Here is a 21,489-nt window from a genome sequence, read left to right on the forward strand (position 1 = left end):
GCCATTATAGAAAAATTAACATTGACTTAACTGTAGAGACCTAACGGAATGGACTAAATTGAAATAAAATCATAAAGTAAAGGGTAGTCTGTGATATTTTTTCAAAGTTTGGTGAAAATTTGCCCTAAAAAAATTGAATTTTTTATTATCGGAACAAAACAAATTTCATGGCAAAGTTAGAGGCTGGGATGATTCCTGTTTAAGCCCATTTAAAGGGGGCGAGCAAAAGTGGGCTGGTTTCTGTTGAAGCCCATTGAAACTGCAACCAAACTGTTTCTTCAAGCTTCTACTTCTTACAATAATATGTTCGGCAATTTCTACCGTTGGTTCGCCATTGGATAGACTTGCATATAATTAAGGACTTCATTTTCCAATTGGATTTTTTTACTCATAGAGATTGCTGCTGGAAAGGAGTGGTGAAGGCGGAGACACAGAGAGAGGGAGAGATATGAGGTCATCGTTGTTAACTATACTTCTTTTGATTAATCTCCTGAACCATGTATTAGCTGATCAGATCTTGGCAGCTCATGCAGGTATCCGATTAATCAATCTCCTCGTTGTTTATCTATCTAGAATCGTTACAATTTTCTTGAAGTTTTCAACTTTTTCTTTTGTTTGATAAAAAAACATTGGTCAATTTCTTTTGGTAATTCGAGCGTAATCTTATATGAAGTTTTTTTCCCATATTGGTTCCAGTTTGTCTGGTTAGGAATTATTATTTAACGTACCAGGGAGCTCTAGGATTGTGGATTTTTTTTTCTCAGTTTTTTCTGAATTTTTCGTTTTATGGTTTCCGTTCAATATATATGAGTTGAGGTGGGTCCTTTAGCTGAATTTTATTAGTTCATCAGAACTCAAACGTTACAGAGACTTGATTTTTAACTGATTAGCTGAATGCACATTGGATGTTGTTGGTTTTCTGCGATTATGAGTAGTTGTATTTTTTCCCCTCTTGCTGTCGATATATAAGACCTAAAAGTTCCCCCTTTGTTCTTTTTGTAGAAGGAACCTTAATTAGGTTTAGAATGGCGAGTAGGGTTATGCAGGCTATGTGAAATCATATAATCCCTTAATTTGTCTCCATCATCATTTGGCGGCACAATTGTTTTCGCAGCATTCAACTGTTATTCTTGTTATTAGCTTACTGATGATCTTGCTTACAGCTGTATCCATGGAAAACTCTTAGTGCTTGCTAAGTAGAATGTCTATCGATTCTCCTCTCTATTTCGCATGCTAACTCTTCAACAGCAGGTGGGACATTTGGTCGCAGCTCTCATGAGCCAAAATACAAGATAGAATTCCATTCTGATGAGTCACCTTTCCACCCTGTAAGCGAACTTCAGAGATTTTCACATATTATTTGGTGCTAAATCATATGTTTCATACTTATGCATTCAGTTCATTTCTGTGAATAGTAGTGCTCGGTCTGTTATGGTGTTAGAAGAAGTTTGCACAGATGCTTAGATGCGATTTCTTAAATTTTGATGACCGAACCATCGATTGCTTATGGTCTTTTTGTTAACAACAGTAGTGACTTTGGAAGTGAAATTGGGACGTACCCTTGTCTGCACTGTTGGGTTCCTCTCTTACTCTTTCACTTCCTTCAAATAAAACCCATTTTTGAAGGAGGGGAGAGGGGGGGGGGGAGACTTAAGTGTGCTATTACTTTATCCTATATATGACAATGTTGTAGCATGTAAACATATGAAGAATTAATATTTTACAATTATTATATTAACCTATGTATGGCACTGATGTTGGAGCATGAAAAATTATGCAAGTCAAGATTCTCTATGGTTCATTGAAAGGATTATACTTAAATGATACCCATAAGTTTCCGGAGAAGGTTTTGTACTTTAGACCCTTTCACTTTCCAAATCTAGCATGTTTCCGAAAATAGCATGTGTTTCTCGACTTTCCTCTTTTTGCAAGGAATTGGTTTGTTGGAGTTCAATGGTCTTGGTCTCTAGGGCCTTTACAGCATTTGATATAGCCATCCTTTGTAAACTTCCTATCAGAGTCCTTTCATTTTTTTAACTTTCATTTTTGAAGCTCTTGTTTTGACCACCCATAAGGCATACTGAGTTTTTAGATAAGTGAAGTATTAGACTATTAAACATCAAAACTTCAGTTGCAATCACTTTAATTTGCTCTGCTTTAATGCTAATTTATTGAAGTCGCTTACAGTTCTACTAATATGGTAAGGTTTTGTTGTTGGTGCTTTGGCCCTTGAGAGGCAACGTTATCTATAATGACAGAATATTGTGGGGGTGGGGGGGGGGGGGGGAACTTGGTTTTGCAGGATGAAGATCAGGAATCATTGATGATGTCCAATAAAGAGGGACAGAAATATTTGTGTTTCTTGCCAAAGGTTGAGAAACCCAAAATTGGGAAGCCAGTCACTCAACAAAACACTAGCAATGTGATTGTGGAAACAGAGAGACGGTTGAAGTTGAAGACTCCAGATGAGCTACTTGAAGTGCTAAAGGGTGAATGCCTCGTTAGGGTGAGGATCTATCACTTATATCTGTCTTAGCTAAGTTTGTTGTTTTCGAATAGGCTTTTATCATGAGCATAAGTATTGCCAAGGAATTAATGGCTTCATTTCATGCAATAATTCAAATATGTATTCGGTAGGGCTGTCAATAGGTCGAATGTTATCCATCTGCGTATTTCGATTTGGCTTGTTCAAGTTGGATAGTGGCATCTAACCCAATTAGAGCATATTTGAATAATTATTGGGTCTGGTATCAACAACAACAACAACTCAGCCTTGTCCCAACTAAATGGGTCTGCTATCCTTGAATATATTTAAATTACATATGTGACATTGCACGCTTAAGCTTTTAGAAGTCATTTCAAAAGTAAATAAGTTTATTGGTATTGAAAATTTGTGAGTTTATTTTTAATTCACACGTTTAATTTTTCCTAGTTATTACATCATATTCTCCACTAATCGTAGCGGAGATGAGGATGTTGAGATGGATGTTTGTGGGAAAACTAGGAAGGATAAAGTAAGGTATGACCATGTTAGAACTGGGTTGGAGTAGCTCCAATCCATGATAAGCTTAAGGTGGCATGGCCATGTTCAATGGAGGCCTTCAGATGCCCTAGTACGGAGGAGTGACTTGATTCAGATTGAGGGAGCCAAAAGAGCCAGGGGTAGGCCTAAAATAACCATAGCGGAAATCATGAGGAAAGAAATGCTTAGCTTAAGCCTTGTATCATGTATGACTTCGAATAGACTTAATTGGAGAGCAAGGATCCATGTGGCCGACCCCATTTAGTTGGGATAAGGCTATGTTGTTGGATTATTTAATTTAGTATGATATTTGATATTCAAATAATTAGTCTGGATATGGATCAGGCATTAAGCAGCTATCAGATATTTAAATGAATGTTGGATATCCAGTTAAATAATCAGGTTGGCTATAGGATAAACCACTATTTCACCTGGTTACAGCCCTAGAAATTGGAAAAATATTTTTTCATTGTATTTTTTTGTGGGGAGAGGGATAGGCACCGCCTGCATGTGGTAAGCAAGTGGGTGGCACCAATGGGAGCGCGGGACGGGGCATCATATAGGAGGGGCAGGGAGTCATTTCAAAGAGGGGACAGAGAGAGATAGACACAGTGGGTGCTAGCTTGCGGCATGCAGACGTTGAGCTTTTTCCCTTTTTTATTTTGAGAAAAGTAACGAAATTGTATTAGTCATGAGCAAAAAGCAACCAATACACTCAGGATGTTGAACACTTCCTATTGGTCCATATTCAGATCCTAAACCTCTCCCCTAGAAAACTTTACCCTCATCCCCTCTTTACAATATCACAAACCCAAAAACAAAAGCAAAATTCATCCTACCCAGTTCCAAAATCAACCCACTTTTCCCATAAATGCATTTACATAAACATTGTTCTTCATTCACTATCAAAATTTAATAGCTTTATCTTTCTTCTTTTGCAGCATGAGGGTTGGTGGTCTTATGAATTTTGTTATCAAAAAAAGTTGCGGCAATTTCATTTGGAGGATGAGAAGGTAGTTTCTTAATTGCCTTCCTAATTGTTCACTCAATGAGTTATCACGAGGCCATCCTTTCTGCCACTGAAATTTTGATCGAAGTTTTTTCTCTCTAATATTTCGAGCTACTCCATAATTTCTAGAGCATGTGTCCTGATTTATTTTGGTGCCATAACAAGAACTAGTCTTTTGAATGCACACAAATTGCATAACCTATGTTTTGTGAATGCACACAATTATAGATTGTGTACTTGTTGTATATGCTAATACGTGCATGTATGAATAAACAGTTAATGATGTAGACAATATTCATTGGCTGCATGCTCATCCTTGTATACATACTAAACATAAGCAAGAGAAATTTTTTGGCAACTGGCATATCATTAAAGACAGTTTGAATAAAAGTAAGAAACATGGATATCTAATAAAAGCTATTCAGGAACAAGGGATTAGACAATGGGTTCCTAAGCACATAAGGACTTAGGGTTCAGTAAACCAAGAAGAAACCTGAATCGCAGATAAAGGAACAAACTAGAGTTCAAGAGAAATCAAATAACAGAAATAAAGCGAGTCTGATTGGGCCTGAATTCTGATAGAGTGTTCAGTATGCTTAGGAGAATAACTTAGTAGGATATGATGGCAATCCAATGGCCAGATCACCAGCTATTGCGGAATCCTGTTGGAAGTAGGACAGCTCGAACTAGAAATCGATGGCAGAATTTAGAGGATTCTGAATAGCAACAAATGAAGAATAATGGATAAAATAGCAACAGAGACTCAGCAATAGCAGTCGAACAATAATCTGAAGCTAAGACTTGAAATCAGAAACCAAAACTGAAGTTTTAAGAAATTACATTAGTCAGAAACTTTGAAATCGATGGAAATAGGGAATTTTGAAAACAAAAATTAAGTGGAACCTAGGACTTGCATTAGAGCGGAGAACTAAATAAGAAAGGCAGAAACTTGTAAAACAGAATAGTATTTTTAACCTAACAAACAGAACTAAAAAAGATTGAAGAAACTGATATGCGTAGGATAGGAAAAGTAAGGATCTGATGTGTGTAGTCGATAGAAGAAGAAGATAGAAGGGAAGAAAGATATGCAACTCAGGAATCCCACCTGAATTTCTGACCTGGAGTCCCACCAAGCTTTGCTTGGAATCCCACCAAGGCTTCACTGTATCTCACAGCAAACAGAGCTCTGAATCACACACAACCAAAGGGCTGAAAGCCAATTCCATTCATCAAAATTGTGGGGGAGGGATAAACCCCTTACATGATTATATAGCCTTGTGTAAGGATGATTCAGACTGGTCTTAGAAATGTTTAGAGCCAATCAGAACCTTTCCTAGACAAAACATGAAAAGAAATTAGTTAAAAACAAAGTAGGAAAGCTTCTCCTAACCACAAGTAATGGGAGAAGTCTAGACTGACTAGGCCTCTTGGAAAACTGACTCCAAACAGGCCTGGAATTTATAACAAACATTCCAACCTTTACAAAGAAAGTAGGAAACTTATTAATAATAAATTAGGAAAAGAAACGGCCTAGATAGACCCCACGAATCTGGTTTTGAGAGAACCAGAAAATCTCCAATCCAAAAACTGATTAAATGATGAACCCCAGGCCAGTTTTTGGAGCTGGTCTTCTTCCTCGATTGAATTTATGTTGATACCAGGATCTGCATCATTAGATCTCAATGGGTCATTTTTCTTATCCTCAACCCAAGAAAAATGATAAGAGCATGACTCAAGTGGGCTTTCATGCCTCATTTCACGAAGAAACTCATGTGGCTATGTTAAATTGTATTCCATTCCATATGCCTTCACTCAATATCCCTTTGTTGTCAACTGACTTTGGAAATATATAAATTCTAATCTTACCATGTTTTGTGATCTTGAATATATTCAGTAATCTCTAACTACATTGTGTGTGTGTGTAAACTAAGCCTTTGTCCAGTATGTTTCATAGTATTTCACATTTTCATTTTTGTTTTTTCTACTTTCAAGTTGATCTAATTGAACATGGTTTTGGCAACTAATGGTAAGCCTGTCTAAAAAGATTTCATCTGAGAACAGAAAATTACAACAACACAATTTCAGCCATATCCCAACTAAATGGGGGTTGGCTACATGGATCCTTCCCCTCCCCCCCCCCCCCTCCCCTTTTATATTTTTATTTCATTTATCCAAAGAAGGGAAACGAAAGAAAAACTAAAAGTTTGATTTTAGTTCTGGTTAACACCTTGTTATGGCTTTATTTTTTTGATGAGTGATATAGCTTGGTTTGGGCTACGAGACTCATAGTTGTATGCCATAAAACAGTTATGCTTCACAACATGCAAAAAATTCATTTTATCAAGACTCTTTGGCAAGGAAACCATGGGGACACTGAACAACAGAGATGTGAACTATATCAGCTGTCAATAGGAGATGCCTTGTGTAAAAGGGGCTTAGGACCGTATAAAGGGTCCACAGTGGAGGACCTGAAAGTGATCAATGAGAAATGCTTGTATCATCCAAATTTATGTTTCTGGTCTTTGTATTATTACCTTAAAAACTCTTTTGGTGGTAAGCTGTGATTGAACCCATGCAACTTTAATTAATGTTTATGTTTTCCTGGAGGGTTGATGACCTTTGTATTCACAGCTCAAAGGAATTATATCAGGCATGCTCATGAGCATGGATATAGTAACACAAAGCCTCACTGTTGTTCCACATTTTACAGGCTGTTCAGGAATTTATTCTAGGTGTCTATGATGCTGAATCTACTGCTGCTTTCAACCATAACCTCACTGATGTATCTACATTGAAAGATCCTCGCTCAAAAGATGCATCTCAAAGGTAAAAATTTCTCAATGTGAGTAAAAGGGGAGATATCTTATGTTTTAGCAAATATAGTGATCATTAACATCAAAATGTCATATAGGTATCATGCACATCAGTATACAAACGGAACTATCTGTGATCTCACAAATGACCCTCGAGAAACCGAGGTATAAAGAAATTAAATCAGTTTGAATTTCTTTAATCTTTTTTTCAAATCACTTGCAGATTTATGCTAATCTTGTTTTACTGTTTCCTGAATTTATACACAGGTGAGATTTGTCTGCTCTGAGTCCAGAGTTATGATTAGTTCAATCACAGAACTATCCACTTGCAAGTATGCACTCACAATTCAATGGCCAATGCTTTGCAAGCACCCGTAAGCCAACTTGTCCCTTGTCTCTCTCTCTCTCTCTCTCTCCACGTGTATGTGTCTGTGTGTGTATTTGTTTCATTTCCCTTTCCATTTGAAGTTGAAACTAAAATGTTATCCCTTGACGTAAGAAGGCAATTTTTGGTTGAATATTTCTGTTTTTTTTTTTTTTTCCATTTTCTCTGACTAGCTAACATTCTTACTGTGTGAGTACCAGATTGAGTAGGAAAAAAAGTATGCTTTGGCAGTCAAAAACCAATGAAAATTTAAATTGAGTGTTGTATGATTTGAAAATTAAACCTAAACTCTGAGCTCTAGTTCGGCGGGGCAATTGAAGCCTTTTGCTGGTGGCAGCAAGATGAAATTTGTAGGATGGTATTTCATAAATCTCTTAATTGTAGGAACTTTATACTCTCCTCATTTGTTCTCCAACTTCTATTCCACTTTTTTTTTAAAACAGTCAGCAAAGTAATTTATTGGGAACAATGTCAAAGAAGTGATCTATCCCACAATGGGAACAATAAGAAATACAAATATGAAATACCCCAATGGGCACACTTATGTACAGAGCCCATATTTCCCAACCTACAAAATTTTATGTGGAGAGGCTCAAAATACAGCCATTGTCTTAGCTAACAAGTCTGAAAGAGCAATTACAAGACCTTGGACTCCAAAAGAACAAGATGTACCTTTGGGAGCACTAGGGCCTTTCTTTTTTAATTAGATGTGAATATCATGACAAAAATTTATCTGTTCGTGATATCCATCAGATGACTAAAGCTAAATCAGTCTCCACAATCAGTTTTGTTACCGCTCTTCTGAGCAATATGTGAATACACCTTGTGTTAGAGCTTTGATCTCCACTATATTTGATTCTTGTGGGCAATAATATGTGACTTCTGGTCCACATTATTCTCCTGGAGCATTATTTAATTTGCTAGATTCCGGGCATACCAAAGCTGTGAAACTGAACTGCTATATGTTGATCATCTTTATTTCGATTCCTATTACATGTTATTTAACTTTCTCCTTTATTGTCAATAGAATTTGATTAGGCTATTTGGTCTCTGAGTGATATACACTTTTAGCCCTGCCCTACTTAATAGTTGGGCTATCATTTTGGATATGGCTTAAATTGGCTGGTGATTGATTACAGGATGGCGCCGGCACTATAAAATGTGCTTCAAGATAACAAAAATTATGATGCCCTTCTTTGGCCTTATCATGGCATGCTGCAGTTGTTACCTTGAGTTAAAACCACATGTCATTTATGGTTGCAGAAAATGTTGTCTCCTGGTCTGGTGTAAAGAGTTTATCTGACTGTTTGGTTGCAGGGGGACTGTTCTCCGCAAAAAACCTAACATAACTGTTTTACTTGTATTTGTGCGAATTTTTAGGACAATGAGATGCATATCCACTGAAATAGCTGGCTTTGTCACTGCAGCCCAACCATAACATGTGTAATCCCTTATTAACATCATATGTATTATTCTGATGTCTGTATTTATGTTACAGCATGTTTCAAGAGGAAAGACCAGTGTGGCACACCATCAATTGTAACAAGCTTCCCAAGGACTACAGGGACGTAGATGTGGATGACAGCTTCAGAGATAAAGACATAGCCATGATCACAGATATTGAAGTGCTATCTCATTATGATTCAGAACAGTATGCTACATGAAAATTTATATGCCTAGAACACATTATGGGGAAGGGGAATTTTTTAGCTTTTTTGGTAGCCAGCAGAGTGTTTAAGTACTCTGGTATGGCTTCACTTCAATTTTAATTCCAACCCCCTATATTATGGATCCTCAAATCAATATTTGTAAGAGTTTCATCTTCTTCACATCTTGGTTCTAAGTGATTTCTTGTCTAGTGCAACTTTAACATGCTTCCAATGACTGCCAAAACCATTTTCGTTGTAGCATCCAAGTACAATTAAAACCAAATAGATTTAATTCAAAACAAAAGAAATTTTAACTCCACAACTCCCATTTATTTTGGCTGAAACAATCTAAATGGGCCAAAATAGCCTAGAAGCTTCGAAATAACCAAAACCTTCTTCAAATGAAGAATTTCGATAAAACGAATGTCTTCGCCACCGAAATTAAATTAGATAGTTTTATTTTCAGTTGAGTCAAAATGAAATTTATAACTAAGATTTCACCTTCTGCAGATTGGTTCCCATAAAGAGGTGGGGGTTAATTAAAACCTTGAAACTATCGGCTCCCATGAATCAAACCTTCTTAGCAAAGAAGGCCTAAGAACTTTTGCATCCTAACACTTCAATTATGGGGTAATGGGGTTGTTTGATGAAAACCAAGTAGTTTCCACAAACTGATTCCGTACATGCCTCTAAATCTATGCATGCTTCTTGGGGCTAATAACGAATCCGGATCAGCTACCCACATGGGGACAGGTGGGGACCGATCTGAATTCTACATGGGGTGTCGGACCCACACCCCCATGGATGGTTTAGATCTGTCCCCACCCGTCCCCATGTGGGTAACAGATCTGAACTCAAATCCAATTAAGGGGGCCCAACAATTGCTTAAGAAGGGGCTCTTTGTTCAACTTGGCAATGGAAGGAACATCAACACTTGGTTTGATTATTGGATTCCTTAGATGCTTCTAACATTTGCCCCTTATATGTTGTCCAGCTCATTACATGTTGCACTTACATTTTTTTTTGATAATGTGTTGCACTTACATTAACTATTAATTTTCTTTTAACCTCCTTCAACACTCCTTATCAATGATGTCTTTGACAAGTTGCATGGTCCCCCCTTCTCAAGGTAGTCGAGTTTAATGTGGATGGAGTAAGTCTCGGTAATCCAGGTCTCGCTGGAGTTGGAGGCATTTGCAGAGACTACCAAGGCCACTTTATTTGCTGCTTTGCCGTTGAATTGAAAACAATCATGTAGTAGTAGCATAAGCGCTTGCTATGTGACGTGCATTGATCATTGGCCATGCTCATGGCTTCAAGACTGTATGCATTGAAAGTGATACCCTGATGATCATTAACATTTTGAATTTCGTATCAAAATCCATCCCTTGGAGAACATTATTGTCGACTGTTTGTTGCTAGGTAATAGTTTTGAGTTTTGACTATGTTGCCTCCCAAGTTCCAACGTACCTTCAAAGAAGGAAATTTTATTATTGTGTAACTTACGTAGCATACACTAACGTTTTCTCCCTCCTGCATCCCATAAAAAGGATAGATACATCATTGCAGGAGAAGAGATAGACATATAGAAGGAGAAGAGATAGACATATGGAAGTACGCTAAGATAGACATATAGAAGGAGAAGAGATAGACATATGGAAGTACTAGCGTATGCTACACAATCTGACAGTATTTTTTTTTAGTCTTTTAGTTTTTGTGTTTGCGTCAGGTAAGTTTATCCAACCCGATCAAACTCGGCCCGAATTGTAACCCTCCATTAATTAACAACAAAGTGGAATAATAAGGTAAAATCCGTCAACGGCGGCGAGTCTCCGTTTCTTAACTGCCAAATATCTCTCTCCTATTCCATCTTTTATTGGTGATTTTGGTCAGAAACAACGGCAACGGCACAAAAGACTATGCCCAATCGGAAACTCTCCCTCTACATTCCCGTAGTTTATGTTCCTTCCTTGTACCTTCTCCCTCTCCTTCCTTCATTGGCTAGCAGAAAGAAAGATGCGCTGTGACAGATTCTCATTTCATTTCTACCATCTAGGGTTTGTCTAATCTCTACTGCCCCTTCAAGCTCCATAAAAAAAATTAGAAAAAAAGGGGAAAAATTCCATCTTCTTCAACCATCCAGGCAAGAAGATCGTCGCATCGATCATCAATGTCAGTAAGTTCTTTGTCCGTGACTTCTTTGATCTGAGAGCAAAAGAAAGAAGATCTGAAACCCTGGAAATTCCTCTGTTTTCTTCCCCTTCTTTTATGTGCTTTATGCTCTCTTTAATTTGTAAAAGCAGGGGATAAATTGACAGAATGCACAGTCATTATTCCGCTCTTCCGAAGAGTTCATTCGTAGAAATTCGTGACGATGTTGTTTCTCAGGATAATCTTGATTCCTCAAACGTTATATCTTCCCAAAAGAACTTTGTAAAATTACTTCCAATAGGAGATGCAGAAGTCAGCCACATCGATGATGATGATGATGATGATATCACATTTATGGTTAGCGATGTCAAGGATGGCGGATCTGGAATCCCTGGAGCCGTTTTCAACCTCTCAACAACGATTATTGGCGCTGGAATTATGGCCCTTCCTGCCACCATGAAAGTCCTTGGGATAGTTCTTGGGCTTATTATGATAGTTTTGATGGGGATCTTGTCGGAGATCAGTATTGAATTACTTGTTCGGTTCTCTGTTCTTCGCAAGGCGCATTCTTACGGTGATGTTGTTCAGTCAGTGTTGGGTCGTCCGGCGAGGATTCTGTGTGAGATATGTATAATTATCAATAATGCAGGGGTTTTGGTAGTTTATTTGATAATCATGGGCGATGTCATGTCGGGTTCTCCGGATCATGTTGGGGTTTTTGATCAATGGCTTGGAAATGGGTTTTGGGATCACAGGAAGATAGTGGTATTAATCATTGTGGTGCTTTTTCTTGCGCCGCTTTGCTCTTTGGAGAAGATTGATTCCTTGAGCTTGAGTTCAGCTGCTTCAGTGGCTCTAGCTGTTGTTTTTGTTGTTGTTGCCAGTGCGATAGCTTCTGTGAAGCTTGTTGAAGGGTGGATAGCACCACCGAGGTTGAGCCCAGACTTTGGGTCGAGGAAGGCTATAATGGATCTGCTTGTAGTGATCCCAATCATGACGAACGCATATGTATGTCACTTTAATGTGCAGCCCATCTATAATGAGCTCGAAGGTCGATCTCCTCAGAAAATGAATCGGGTAGGGAGGATCACTACTGTTTTGTGTGTTTTGGTTTATGCCGCAACAGCTGTATCTGGGTATCTACTGTTCGGGGAAGATACAGAATCAGATGTGCTGACCAACTTTGATAGGGACCTTGGGATCCGTTTCAGTTCAGCCCTCAACTATATTGTTCGTGTTGGGTACATTCTTCATCTGGTGCTTGTCTTCCCTGTTATCCACTTCTCCCTAAGGCAAACAGTGGATGCCTTGGTGTTTGAGGGATCAGAGCCTCTGTCAGGGAGCAGGAAGAGGTCATTGGCCTTAACAGGGGTGTTGTTGACGCTTATCTATATTGCTTCCACTATGATTCCCAACATTTGGACGGCTTTTAAGTTTACAGGGGCTACGACAGCAGTCTCATTGGGTTTCATATTTCCATCTCTGCTTGCATTAAGGTTGAACCAGCAAGGGGTGGATTTTAGCCAAGGAGAGAAGCATTTGTCTTGGGTGATGCTGGTATTGGCAACAGCAGTTAGTATCATAGGAGTAGCTGGAAATATATATAGCCTCGACAGCTAATCTGGATGACACTTCCCCGTTTGATTTTTGATACTTCATTATAAGGTAATCAGTTTGTGGATTTGACAGAAATTTTGGGAAAGATATTTCTACACGCATATGTTGATGTTGTTATAACTTTGAGTTGAAAATTAAATGGCTAAGGATATTGGGTGGTGATGGGAGAAAATTATCTCCAGCTTTGACATGGCTGTCCAGAGACTGGAGAGCTCACTGATTGTGCTGAAAGATACCACTTGATGCTTTTTTGTGGAGGGCATGTCTCTTGTTGATGTGTTTCCTGGAGTTGTTAGATCATAGTCAGAAAAATCCGGATTAATCTATTATGCTGGAGGGGGAGGTTCTTGTGGAGGCACGATTGAGGGTAAGATATTTTGATATGTGATGGATTTGTGCTGGAATTGGGTCGGTTTTACATTCTTTAGTCCACTTAATAATCTTCTTAAATTCAAACAGCCTTAAATGCAAAGGGAAGACCGCAAGGGTTCCTATGGAGGCGCCACAGATTTTTATTATTTTGTGGAAGTTAAAATTGTTGGAACAGTTTATACCTTTATGATAGAACAGTTTTATGTTTTATGTTATTCTAGCCACTTAATCTTCTTCACAATCTTCAATTTTATGATGCTGCAACGATGTTGCTAATAAATACTCTGATAAAAGTACTCTTCCAACTGGTTTACACGATTTGTAAAATATGCCATAAATTAGTTGGGTCAGATATCACTTATTTTCTGATTCATGGGTTGTTGCTCAGTGTTATGTCGGTTTGAATGCTCACATTTGGATGGCTTGCATTTATCATTTGTGTTGAGATATGCATGATGTAACTTGGGCTTAACTCCTTTCAGTTTGTGTAACAATGTCATGCACCTTTTCTGCAGAAAATTTCGATCTGTTAACCAACCAGAAGATCAATTCTGTCCTACCATTATTCTTCTCCTGTAATTTCTCAAATTCATCTTTGATGGAATTCTGAGTTGATGTACCTACCCAAGGAGAATATACTCCATAGGCATTGGTTTCTTATCGTCACGGTAGTAGTTTCAGTGATTTGGAAAGACAGGAATTCAAAAAAGTACAATAGACCTGGCATTTTTCATGTAACATGAACTAGCCAAAATCACAGATATATTAAACTCCAAACTCCCTTTTATCAATCCCTATCAGAGAACCTGTGTATAAACCTTGATTCTCAGATTGATGATTTGTTATTTGGAATGACTGCAATCTATACACTTCACAAGTTAGATTGTCCAAATTCCCAATCAATGGATATATAATCAGGTGCTGATGTAAATAGTCCTTTTAGAGGATGTTTAGGATCATCTTGGTGTAATTTTGGTCAATCCCATCAGGGTTGTGGGGGTTGGGGGGGTTGGGGGGGGGGGGGGGATTGCAAATTTCTATGTCAAGGAGTGCGTGCGAGTGCAGATCAAGGTTCACCCAATTTCACTGGAATCGGCCAGAATTAATCTTGCTGGGAATCGGTGAAGCAAATCAGGATCGGTATCAGCCAATTCTGATTTGAATCGCCAGCTGGAATCAGCAGTCTGATTTTGATTCTTCAAACCATGTTGTAGATTGATTGGCAACTAAACCTTGTATGACAAGCAGAACAGACATTATCCTTTCCTCCACATGTAAAAACTTAAGTTCACTAACATAGTCCATCAAAAAAATAAACAAATATGGTGCAGATAAAAAAACAAAAATGAAACTCATGTTCTCTGGAGGGGACATCTTATGGTATTGTCTCTAGCATAGCAGTAGGAAGAAGTAATAATAATAAATAAAAAAAAAAATAGTGTCAACTAGGATACTAATAGCAGGTGGGATGCTTCCTGTATTTGGTTCTAGGAGTGATCTATCCTAAATCTCTAAGTAAATGATATTGCCCTTGTAAACTTGTGATCTAGTAGGGAGCTCCACCATTGCACAGGTAAATGCTGGATGCCCAGGCAAGGAACATGCAGGAGAGGCTCTCATTCTTCTCTGTTCATGCAACATGGTATAGTAGTCATAATTGTTTTATCTTTGTGTCTGGATATATATTGCTTTCTGCAGCAAGGAAGAAAGCCCAGAGGGGATGCATTGGAATGTGCACTTTTTGAAAATTGAATCATTGGGTGAAACCTCTAATCTGTCTCCATGGTATCTTGCAATAATATTGTATGTCTGCTAAAGTTGTCCTTTTGTTCCCGAGTCTCTATTCCTGTTATATACCAGTTGTGTGTTACACAGATATTGAGCTTGTCTAGTAGTTCCTTTTAATGAATAACTACTTTGTATATAGAAGAAGAGTAAAGCCAGTCCACCAAAGGCCAATGGTTTTACTTCTGTTTTGTTGGGGGACTGGTCTGTCTGTAGACTATTTATGGGTTGTCCACCTGGTTACACCACATGGAAGGGTGATCTTGCAATATTATATTTATACATTTTACTTTTTTGGACTCGCCATGTATTGGCATGAACTTTCTTAGTCATACAAGCATTGGTGTGCACTTTTCAGTAGTCTTTTCAATGCATTATTTGCCAACTGATCAACTCTGTATAGTTTAAAGCTTGACATTTGAGTAGGAGATTTTAGGGTCTATTCACAAAATTTCAGCACTATCTGACTAACAGCGTGCTCATCCAGCTATCTTGTATGCAATTCAGCTCTCCTCGAGCCGTGGCAGGAGCTGGAGGATCCAGCCAAGCCAAATGAGGGGTGTCCCCCCCCCCTCCCCGGAAATGACCAAACCCCCCTGTTTTGGCTGGGCTGGATCCTCCAGCTCCAGCCTAAGCTGGAGGAGAGCCAGACCCTCTGATATGGGTGTGCTTATCCAATATTCTTTGTTCCTTAAAAGTTAAAACCCCAAATCCATTCTAGCAAGTTTCTGATCATCCTTTTTCTACTTCTAACTGAATTCATGCTTTAGAATGCGTTATCCCTTCAATGTTTTCTACCCATTGGTAGAATGGCCTCTATGGATTCGGATCAGTGGGATTGGCCTCTATGGATTCTGATCCGATTTCTATTCGGATCAGCTGTAAAATCAAACAAATTTGGTTGAAATTGGCAAGAAATGCTGAAAATAGGATCCAAAGGAAGGAGAGTGAGAGAGAGAAAAAGGGGGGGGGGGGGGGGAGGAAGGGGGGGCATGGATTTCTTTACAGATCTAGCTAGAAGAGGTAAATTTTTTCTTTGTTTGTGCTTTTTTTTTTTGGGTGAATCATTGTTTGTGCTTTTAGTAACCAAGGTAAGGAGATAATGGCCAAGAAAGAAGATCCTCACTTATTTTTGTGCAATCCATTTATAATTTTGAGAATCGAGAATAATTAAACTTGGGGATTGCTCATTCCAATTTGAATCGGCCAATCCACCGGAGGCTATTTAGATTTTTGAAACATGTACGCAACCTTGTACTATGGTAAAGACCTTCTCCAATCCTAAATATAGTTTGAGGAATCAGTATCAGATAAGTTTGATCAGTCAATTCATACCTGTATGGTGGAGATTGATATTGATTCCTGTCCAATCTTGTATTGATGGATTGTTACAGACAAAGATAAAAATCTGACCGATCTAGATATTTGAGAGATCAATACCGATTACTAAAACTCTGATCCTAAGCGGGGCTCTATGGTAGTAAGACCAGTACTTGAGCCTGCCCATTATCCTAATTATATTCTGGAGTCTTTGGTTAAGGGTGAGTAAATGAGCACCACGTACTGTTTACAACTTAGTGAGTCAATGGCTCACATTCGTTGCTCACCAAATATCGTGATCACCCATGAGTGGATCAGATTTTCGAAAGGAATGATTCGGGAACTCGAAATTGCTCCGATTCAACTCACTGAAACGCTAATGAGTGGTAGAAGACCAGAAATTTGAATCCTCTATAACAAACGAAACCTTAACCACCTCGTTATCACTTGCCAGAGAAAAAGTATCAACCAACGGTCCAACGCCACCAGCGCCAATTTATCATGTTGACGTTTCAAACTCCCCCAACCCTTCAGGTATCTTTCGCGCCAAAACACTCGCCCCTGGTTGCCCTTTCATCAAAGAATAATGTCTCAGTTGCGTTACAGAGTCCTAACAATAATCAATTAATCCAATCTCTCTGCAAGCAAGGCAATCTCAAACAAGCTCTTCGAATCCTCCCCAGTGAACCCAACCCCACCCAGCAGACCTTCGAGTTCTTAATTCTCTCTTGCATAGATCGGAACTCTCTGTCCGACGGTTTAACCGTACACCGTCACATTGTTGAAGATGGGTTTGATCAAGATTCATTCTTGGCGACCAAACTCATCAATATGTATTCCCATTTCAACTCTATTGAGAATGCTCGTTACGTTTTCGATAAAACCCTTGACAGAACAGTCTTTGTATGGAATGCACTCATTAGAGCGCTTGCACTGGCAGGTCGTGGGGAGGAAGCACTTTCTTTCTACCGTCAGATGAACCAAACTGGGATTCCCTCCGACAGGTTCACTTACCCTTATATACTTAAGGCATGTGTTTCATCATCATACTCTTCGATTTTACTTCTGCACAAGGTAAAAGAGATTCATGGTCACATTTTACGACATGGTTTTGAGTCTCATGTTCATGTTGCCACTACTTTGGTGGACGTGTATGCAAGGTATGGCTATGTTTCTGAGGCAGCACAATTGTTTGATGAGATGCCTGAGAGAAATGTGGTCTCTTGGAGTGCCATGATTGCATGCTATGCAAAGAATGGGAAACCTTTTGAGGCGTTAGAGTTATTTCGTGAGATGATAGCCAAAACCCAAAGTGCTGTTCCAAATTCAGTGACTATGGTTAGCGTTCTTCAAGCTTGCGCTGCTTTGGCTGCTCTGGGACAAGCGAAATTGATGCATGGTTATGTCCTCCGAAGGGGCCTTGATTCGATCCTAACAGTAATAAATGCCCTTGTGTCCACATATGCAAAATGTGGTAGCCTAGAGATTGCAGTTCGTGTCTTTAGTCGGATGGATAGAAGGGATGTTGTTTCTTGGAATTCCATGATCTCAGGTTATGGAATTCATGGTTTTGGGGTGGAAGCAATCCAGGTTTTTCAAAGGATGATTGAAAGCGGCTTCTCACCCAATTCCATTACATTTGTGAGTGTTTTGGGAGCTTGCAGCCACATCGGGCTTGTTGAGGAGGGGAAGAAATTGTTCAAAGCTATGGTTTCTCAACATGGGATTTTTCCTAGTGCGGAGCACTATGCTTGTTTGGTGGATCTTCTAGGGCGTGCTGGCAGATTAGAAGAAGCTGTCAAGATTATAGAAGAGATGCGGATTGAACCAGGACCAACAGTTTGGGGTTCTCTTCTTGGCGCAAGTAGGATTCATTGCAATGTCGAGCTTGCAGAGAGAGCTAGCCTTCGGCTCTTCAAGCTTGAGCCTACAAATGCCGGTAATTATGTGCTTTTGGCTGATACCTATGCAGAAGCTGAGAAGTGGGATGAAGTGAGTAGAGTTAAGAAGCTTCTGGATGCTCAACGATTACAAAAAGTCCCTGGTTGTAGTTGGATTGAAATAAAGAAGAAGATATACTCATTTCTCTCTGTTGATGAACTAACCCCACAGATTGAACAGCTCCATGCTTTGTTGGTCCAGTTGTTAATGGAGATGAAGGAGAAAGGTTATGTTCCAGACACCAAGTTTGTGCTCTATGAGCTTGATCAGGCCGAAAAGGAACAAATTGTATTGGGCCACAGTGAGAAGCTGGCAGTTGCCTTTGGACTCATCAACAGTAGTAATGGTGAAACAATCCGGATTACCAAGAACCTGAGATTGTGTGAAGATTGTCATTCTATGACCAAATTCATTTCCAAGTTTACAGATAGAGAAATTCTTGTTCGAGATGTAAACCGTTTCCACCACTTCAGGGATGGGATTTGTTCGTGTGGGGATTATTGGTAACCTCAGCCAAAGATATTTCTGGTTTTCTCTTCTTCTGAAAGCTTGATTCTCGTGAAATTCTCATTATAGCCAAGGGATTTTGAAGATGTAGAGTTGTACAGTGTTGATTTCAATCAGAAGGTGAGAGTTTTAGGTCAACAATTTAAATTTCAATCTTGTACTACTTTCTATCTTATTTTGTTTTTCCTTTTATAAATATGTTATATCTGTAAGCTGATTGTATTGTAATGGTAATGATGGATTTTCCTGCTATATGTGTTGCATTTGCACATCTATATGGACCGTCCAATTGATGGGAAGCCACTTTTGATGCATTTTTCTTCAAATATATTATCATTATACTCCATATTGGGATTTTTGTTATCTACAGTATTGGTAATAAATTTTTTTATTAAAAGGAGGGAGGATATGTACACCAAAAATGGGAATTGCATCTTTCTGGACTAAGAGAGAGCTGCAATTCCTTGGGGAAACTGTTCAATCATTCACAAGGATTAACATTGAAAATCAGGGGGAAAAAACATATTTGCTGTGTAACAGTGAGCTGCAATTCTTTGGGGAAACTGTTCAGTCATTCAGAAGGAAAAACATTAGAAGTCACTTGTGTGCAATGGAAACAAACATATAGATCTTTGTCATGGCATGTTTCTGTTCTATGGGCCTGTGGCTTATCTTCACATTCTATAGTGCTTGAACTACTGCATCCATGGTTGGCCTCTTGCATCTGATTTTGTGGTGTCACAGCATTAGGACATAGTTCACAGAAGATCTCATCTTTCATGCTTCTGATGTCCTGAAGGAGAAACATAATACATTCGTTTTTTACTTTTTGCTGAACGATGGTCCATTTCGTCCCTACTAATGGTCAAGTTGTGGATGTATTCAATAAAGTTGCGACTCCATAAGGTCTCATCCTCCTCCTTGACAAACTCGATGAGAATTCGATCCTTACAATGGCATCTGCAAGTTCTAATGATCAATTCTGTGTTAGATGTATACTGGCACAGTGGTACTTTCAGGTTAAAAAAGAAAGGGGGAGAGTTTTCTGTCCGGGAACGTGGCCCCTGCCAAATTTTTGAGGAATTAAGGATATTTTTTTTACAACCTAAAATGAAAAAACAATACCAGAGAAATGATGTTTCATAATGAAATGGTAGTTAGTTTAGATTATATCATAGTATGGTCCATGTTATGTGTTACCAAATAAGAAAATAAACCATTATTACTTATCTGGCACATTCTTTATATACACTAATCCCATTATTCCCTGGTAGGACCTTTTAAAGTCTCACTTCTCTGAAAATACTCAGCAATACTCAGCTTCAAATTTCCTGTAAAAAAGGAGCAGACTAACATCTGATGACAAAAAGAAAAAGGAGTAATTAGTTAGACATAATTAAAAAGTCAAATCTGTGAAAATATTATCATACAGTCATACATACATAGATGGTTGTGAGTTGTGACATTTAGGGTAGTTATGTTATTGGTATTTTTCAAAGGTCCTTTTCTATATCATATTTTCCTTACTTACCTTTTAACTTTTAGACCATTTTCTCTCCATTATGCAGAATATATAACTCTATGTACCTAACCGAAATCCAATTCATCAGAAATCAATAATAATGCAGCAGCAAAAAGGAAACAAACAACTTAAAAGCAGCATTGTCCTACTCATTCATCACCATATATATATTATATTGCATCAAATAAGTGCTATATTGCATTAACATTTCAATCAGAACCCTAAAGTACTGAAAATTCAAGATCTCCTTGCCCATGCATTACTTTTTCAGTTATATTCATAATGATCTCTTTCTCTCTCTCTCTCTCTCGGTAGTTGGAATCCATCCATCACAACTAATTGCAACATCAGCAAGCAAACATGGGTAGCTTCATTTGATAGAGAGAACACCACCAACCACACATCAATTAATAGCATGAGTCAAGTTCCAGCACAGAATGGTTAGTGGACGTACGTGCCCTTTAATTTAGTTTAAAGTTAGTGAACTGGAATTCTTGCAATTTTATAAAACTCAACTCAACTACTTTTACCCATTCTTAGTACAAGTTGTTTGGGGTTGAAATTTGACCCTAGAGATAGGCGTGGGCATCTCTATAACTTGGAACCATCCATGTCCACACAAGTCTACCATCTGGCAAGAAAATATTATTTGTAGAAGGGGTTTGCTGCGAAGCTGTGTGAGCCCAGCAAGGACCAATGGGAGCAACGCATGAGCATCCAAGGGGAGGGGAGGAGAAGGGTGGTCATTTCACTGAATTTACAAACCAAGAATACATAGAAATTTGGGGGTACCTTGTATGACAAAGGATTCACACTTGCAACATCAATCTCTTTCATATGGTTAAAATCAGGTGCTTATCTTACTTTAGTATGCTTAACAGGACGGCCACCCCAAATTATTTTCTATGCAATACAAGAAAGCATTTTCATGGTGATACTGAAAAAGTTTCAACATGATACGGCCATACGGGAATTAGAATGCAGCGGAGTAAAAGTTAACAGGCGAACTCTTCATTTAGTAACCATGATAGTCTGACTCATGGATGGATAGTGAAAAGGGTCCCTCCCAATTCCTATTTCTCATTTCATATGGCTATGATCTATTGTGTTAAAACAAGTCACCGTCGTCCAGAAACTAATCCAAAAACAATTATCTGGAATTTACTTGGACATAGAGATGGAAAGTCTTCTGATTTGTCAGACTTGAAAGTGGGAATATTTTGATGTTGATTCGTATATGATGGATGGAAAGACTCTTTCGGAACCTTCGAATCTTGACTCCAGGCATTAAACACATGGTAATGTAAAATTAGAACGAAAATTATTCCCAATTCTACACAATAAAATAATGTGTAAATGTCCTCAAAAGTCTGAAGTTAAAGCACCAAACAAACCA

General features: G+C 38.5%; 3 protein-coding genes across 4 annotated transcripts; all 3 read left to right on the top strand.

Moving 5' to 3' along the window:
• Window positions 1-401: 401 nt before the first annotated feature.
• LOC122666799 (protein OS-9 homolog) lies at window positions 402-9,054 on the top strand. 2 transcript variants are annotated; one of them, XM_043862869.1, is made up of 8 exons: window positions 402-533; window positions 1,249-1,328; window positions 2,303-2,506; window positions 3,964-4,035; window positions 6,742-6,857; window positions 6,943-7,009; window positions 7,112-7,218; window positions 8,728-9,054. In XM_043862869.1, the coding sequence occupies exons 1-8, from the start codon at window positions 449-451 to the stop codon at window positions 8,891-8,893; spliced, it is 897 nt and encodes a 298-aa protein (XP_043718804.1). In that variant the 5' UTR covers window positions 402-448; the 3' UTR covers window positions 8,894-9,054. The 2 variants fall into 2 exon arrangements, with proteins under 2 accessions (XP_043718804.1, XP_043718805.1); XM_043862870.1 differs by having other exon boundaries at window positions 1,252-1,328.
• Window positions 9,055-11,022: 1,968 nt separating this feature from the next.
• On the top strand, window positions 11,023-13,467 carry LOC122666798 (amino acid transporter AVT6E). Its single transcript, XM_043862868.1, has one exon. It carries the CDS (start codon window positions 11,198-11,200, stop codon window positions 12,647-12,649), a length of 1,452 nt encoding a protein of 483 aa, XP_043718803.1. The 5' UTR covers window positions 11,023-11,197; the 3' UTR covers window positions 12,650-13,467.
• Window positions 13,468-16,563: 3,096 nt separating this feature from the next.
• On the top strand, window positions 16,564-18,897 carry LOC122666797 (pentatricopeptide repeat-containing protein At3g46790, chloroplastic). Its single transcript, XM_043862867.1, has one exon. It carries the CDS (start codon window positions 16,625-16,627, stop codon window positions 18,569-18,571), a length of 1,947 nt encoding a protein of 648 aa, XP_043718802.1. The 5' UTR covers window positions 16,564-16,624; the 3' UTR covers window positions 18,572-18,897.
• The last annotated feature ends 2,592 nt before the right edge of the window (window positions 18,898-21,489 follow it).

The sequence above is a fragment of the Telopea speciosissima genome, chromosome 7 (assembly GCF_018873765.1).
Source record: "Telopea speciosissima isolate NSW1024214 ecotype Mountain lineage chromosome 7, Tspe_v1, whole genome shotgun sequence".
NCBI lineage: Eukaryota > Viridiplantae > Streptophyta > Magnoliopsida > Proteales > Proteaceae > Telopea > Telopea speciosissima.

What these genes read in the sequence shown, in the direction of transcription:
- LOC122666799 (XM_043862869.1), top strand. Translation starts at nt 449, where the DNA reads ATGAGGTCATCGTTGTTAACTATACTTCTTTTGATTAATCTCCTGAAC. An exon ending in GATCTTGGCAGCTCATGCAG is followed by an intron (nt 534 to 1,248) that starts GTATCCGATTAA and finishes ACTCTTCAACAG; the next exon opens with CAGGTGGGACATTTGGTCGC. An exon ending in CCAATGCTTTGCAAGCACCC is followed by an intron (nt 7,219 to 8,727) that starts GTAAGCCAACTT and finishes TTTATGTTACAG; the next exon opens with CATGTTTCAAGAGGAAAGAC.
- LOC122666798 (XM_043862868.1), top strand. Translation starts at nt 11,198, where the DNA reads ATGCACAGTCATTATTCCGCTCTTCCGAAGAGTTCATTCGTAGAAATT.
- LOC122666797 (XM_043862867.1), top strand. Translation starts at nt 16,625, where the DNA reads ATGTTGACGTTTCAAACTCCCCCAACCCTTCAGGTATCTTTCGCGCCA.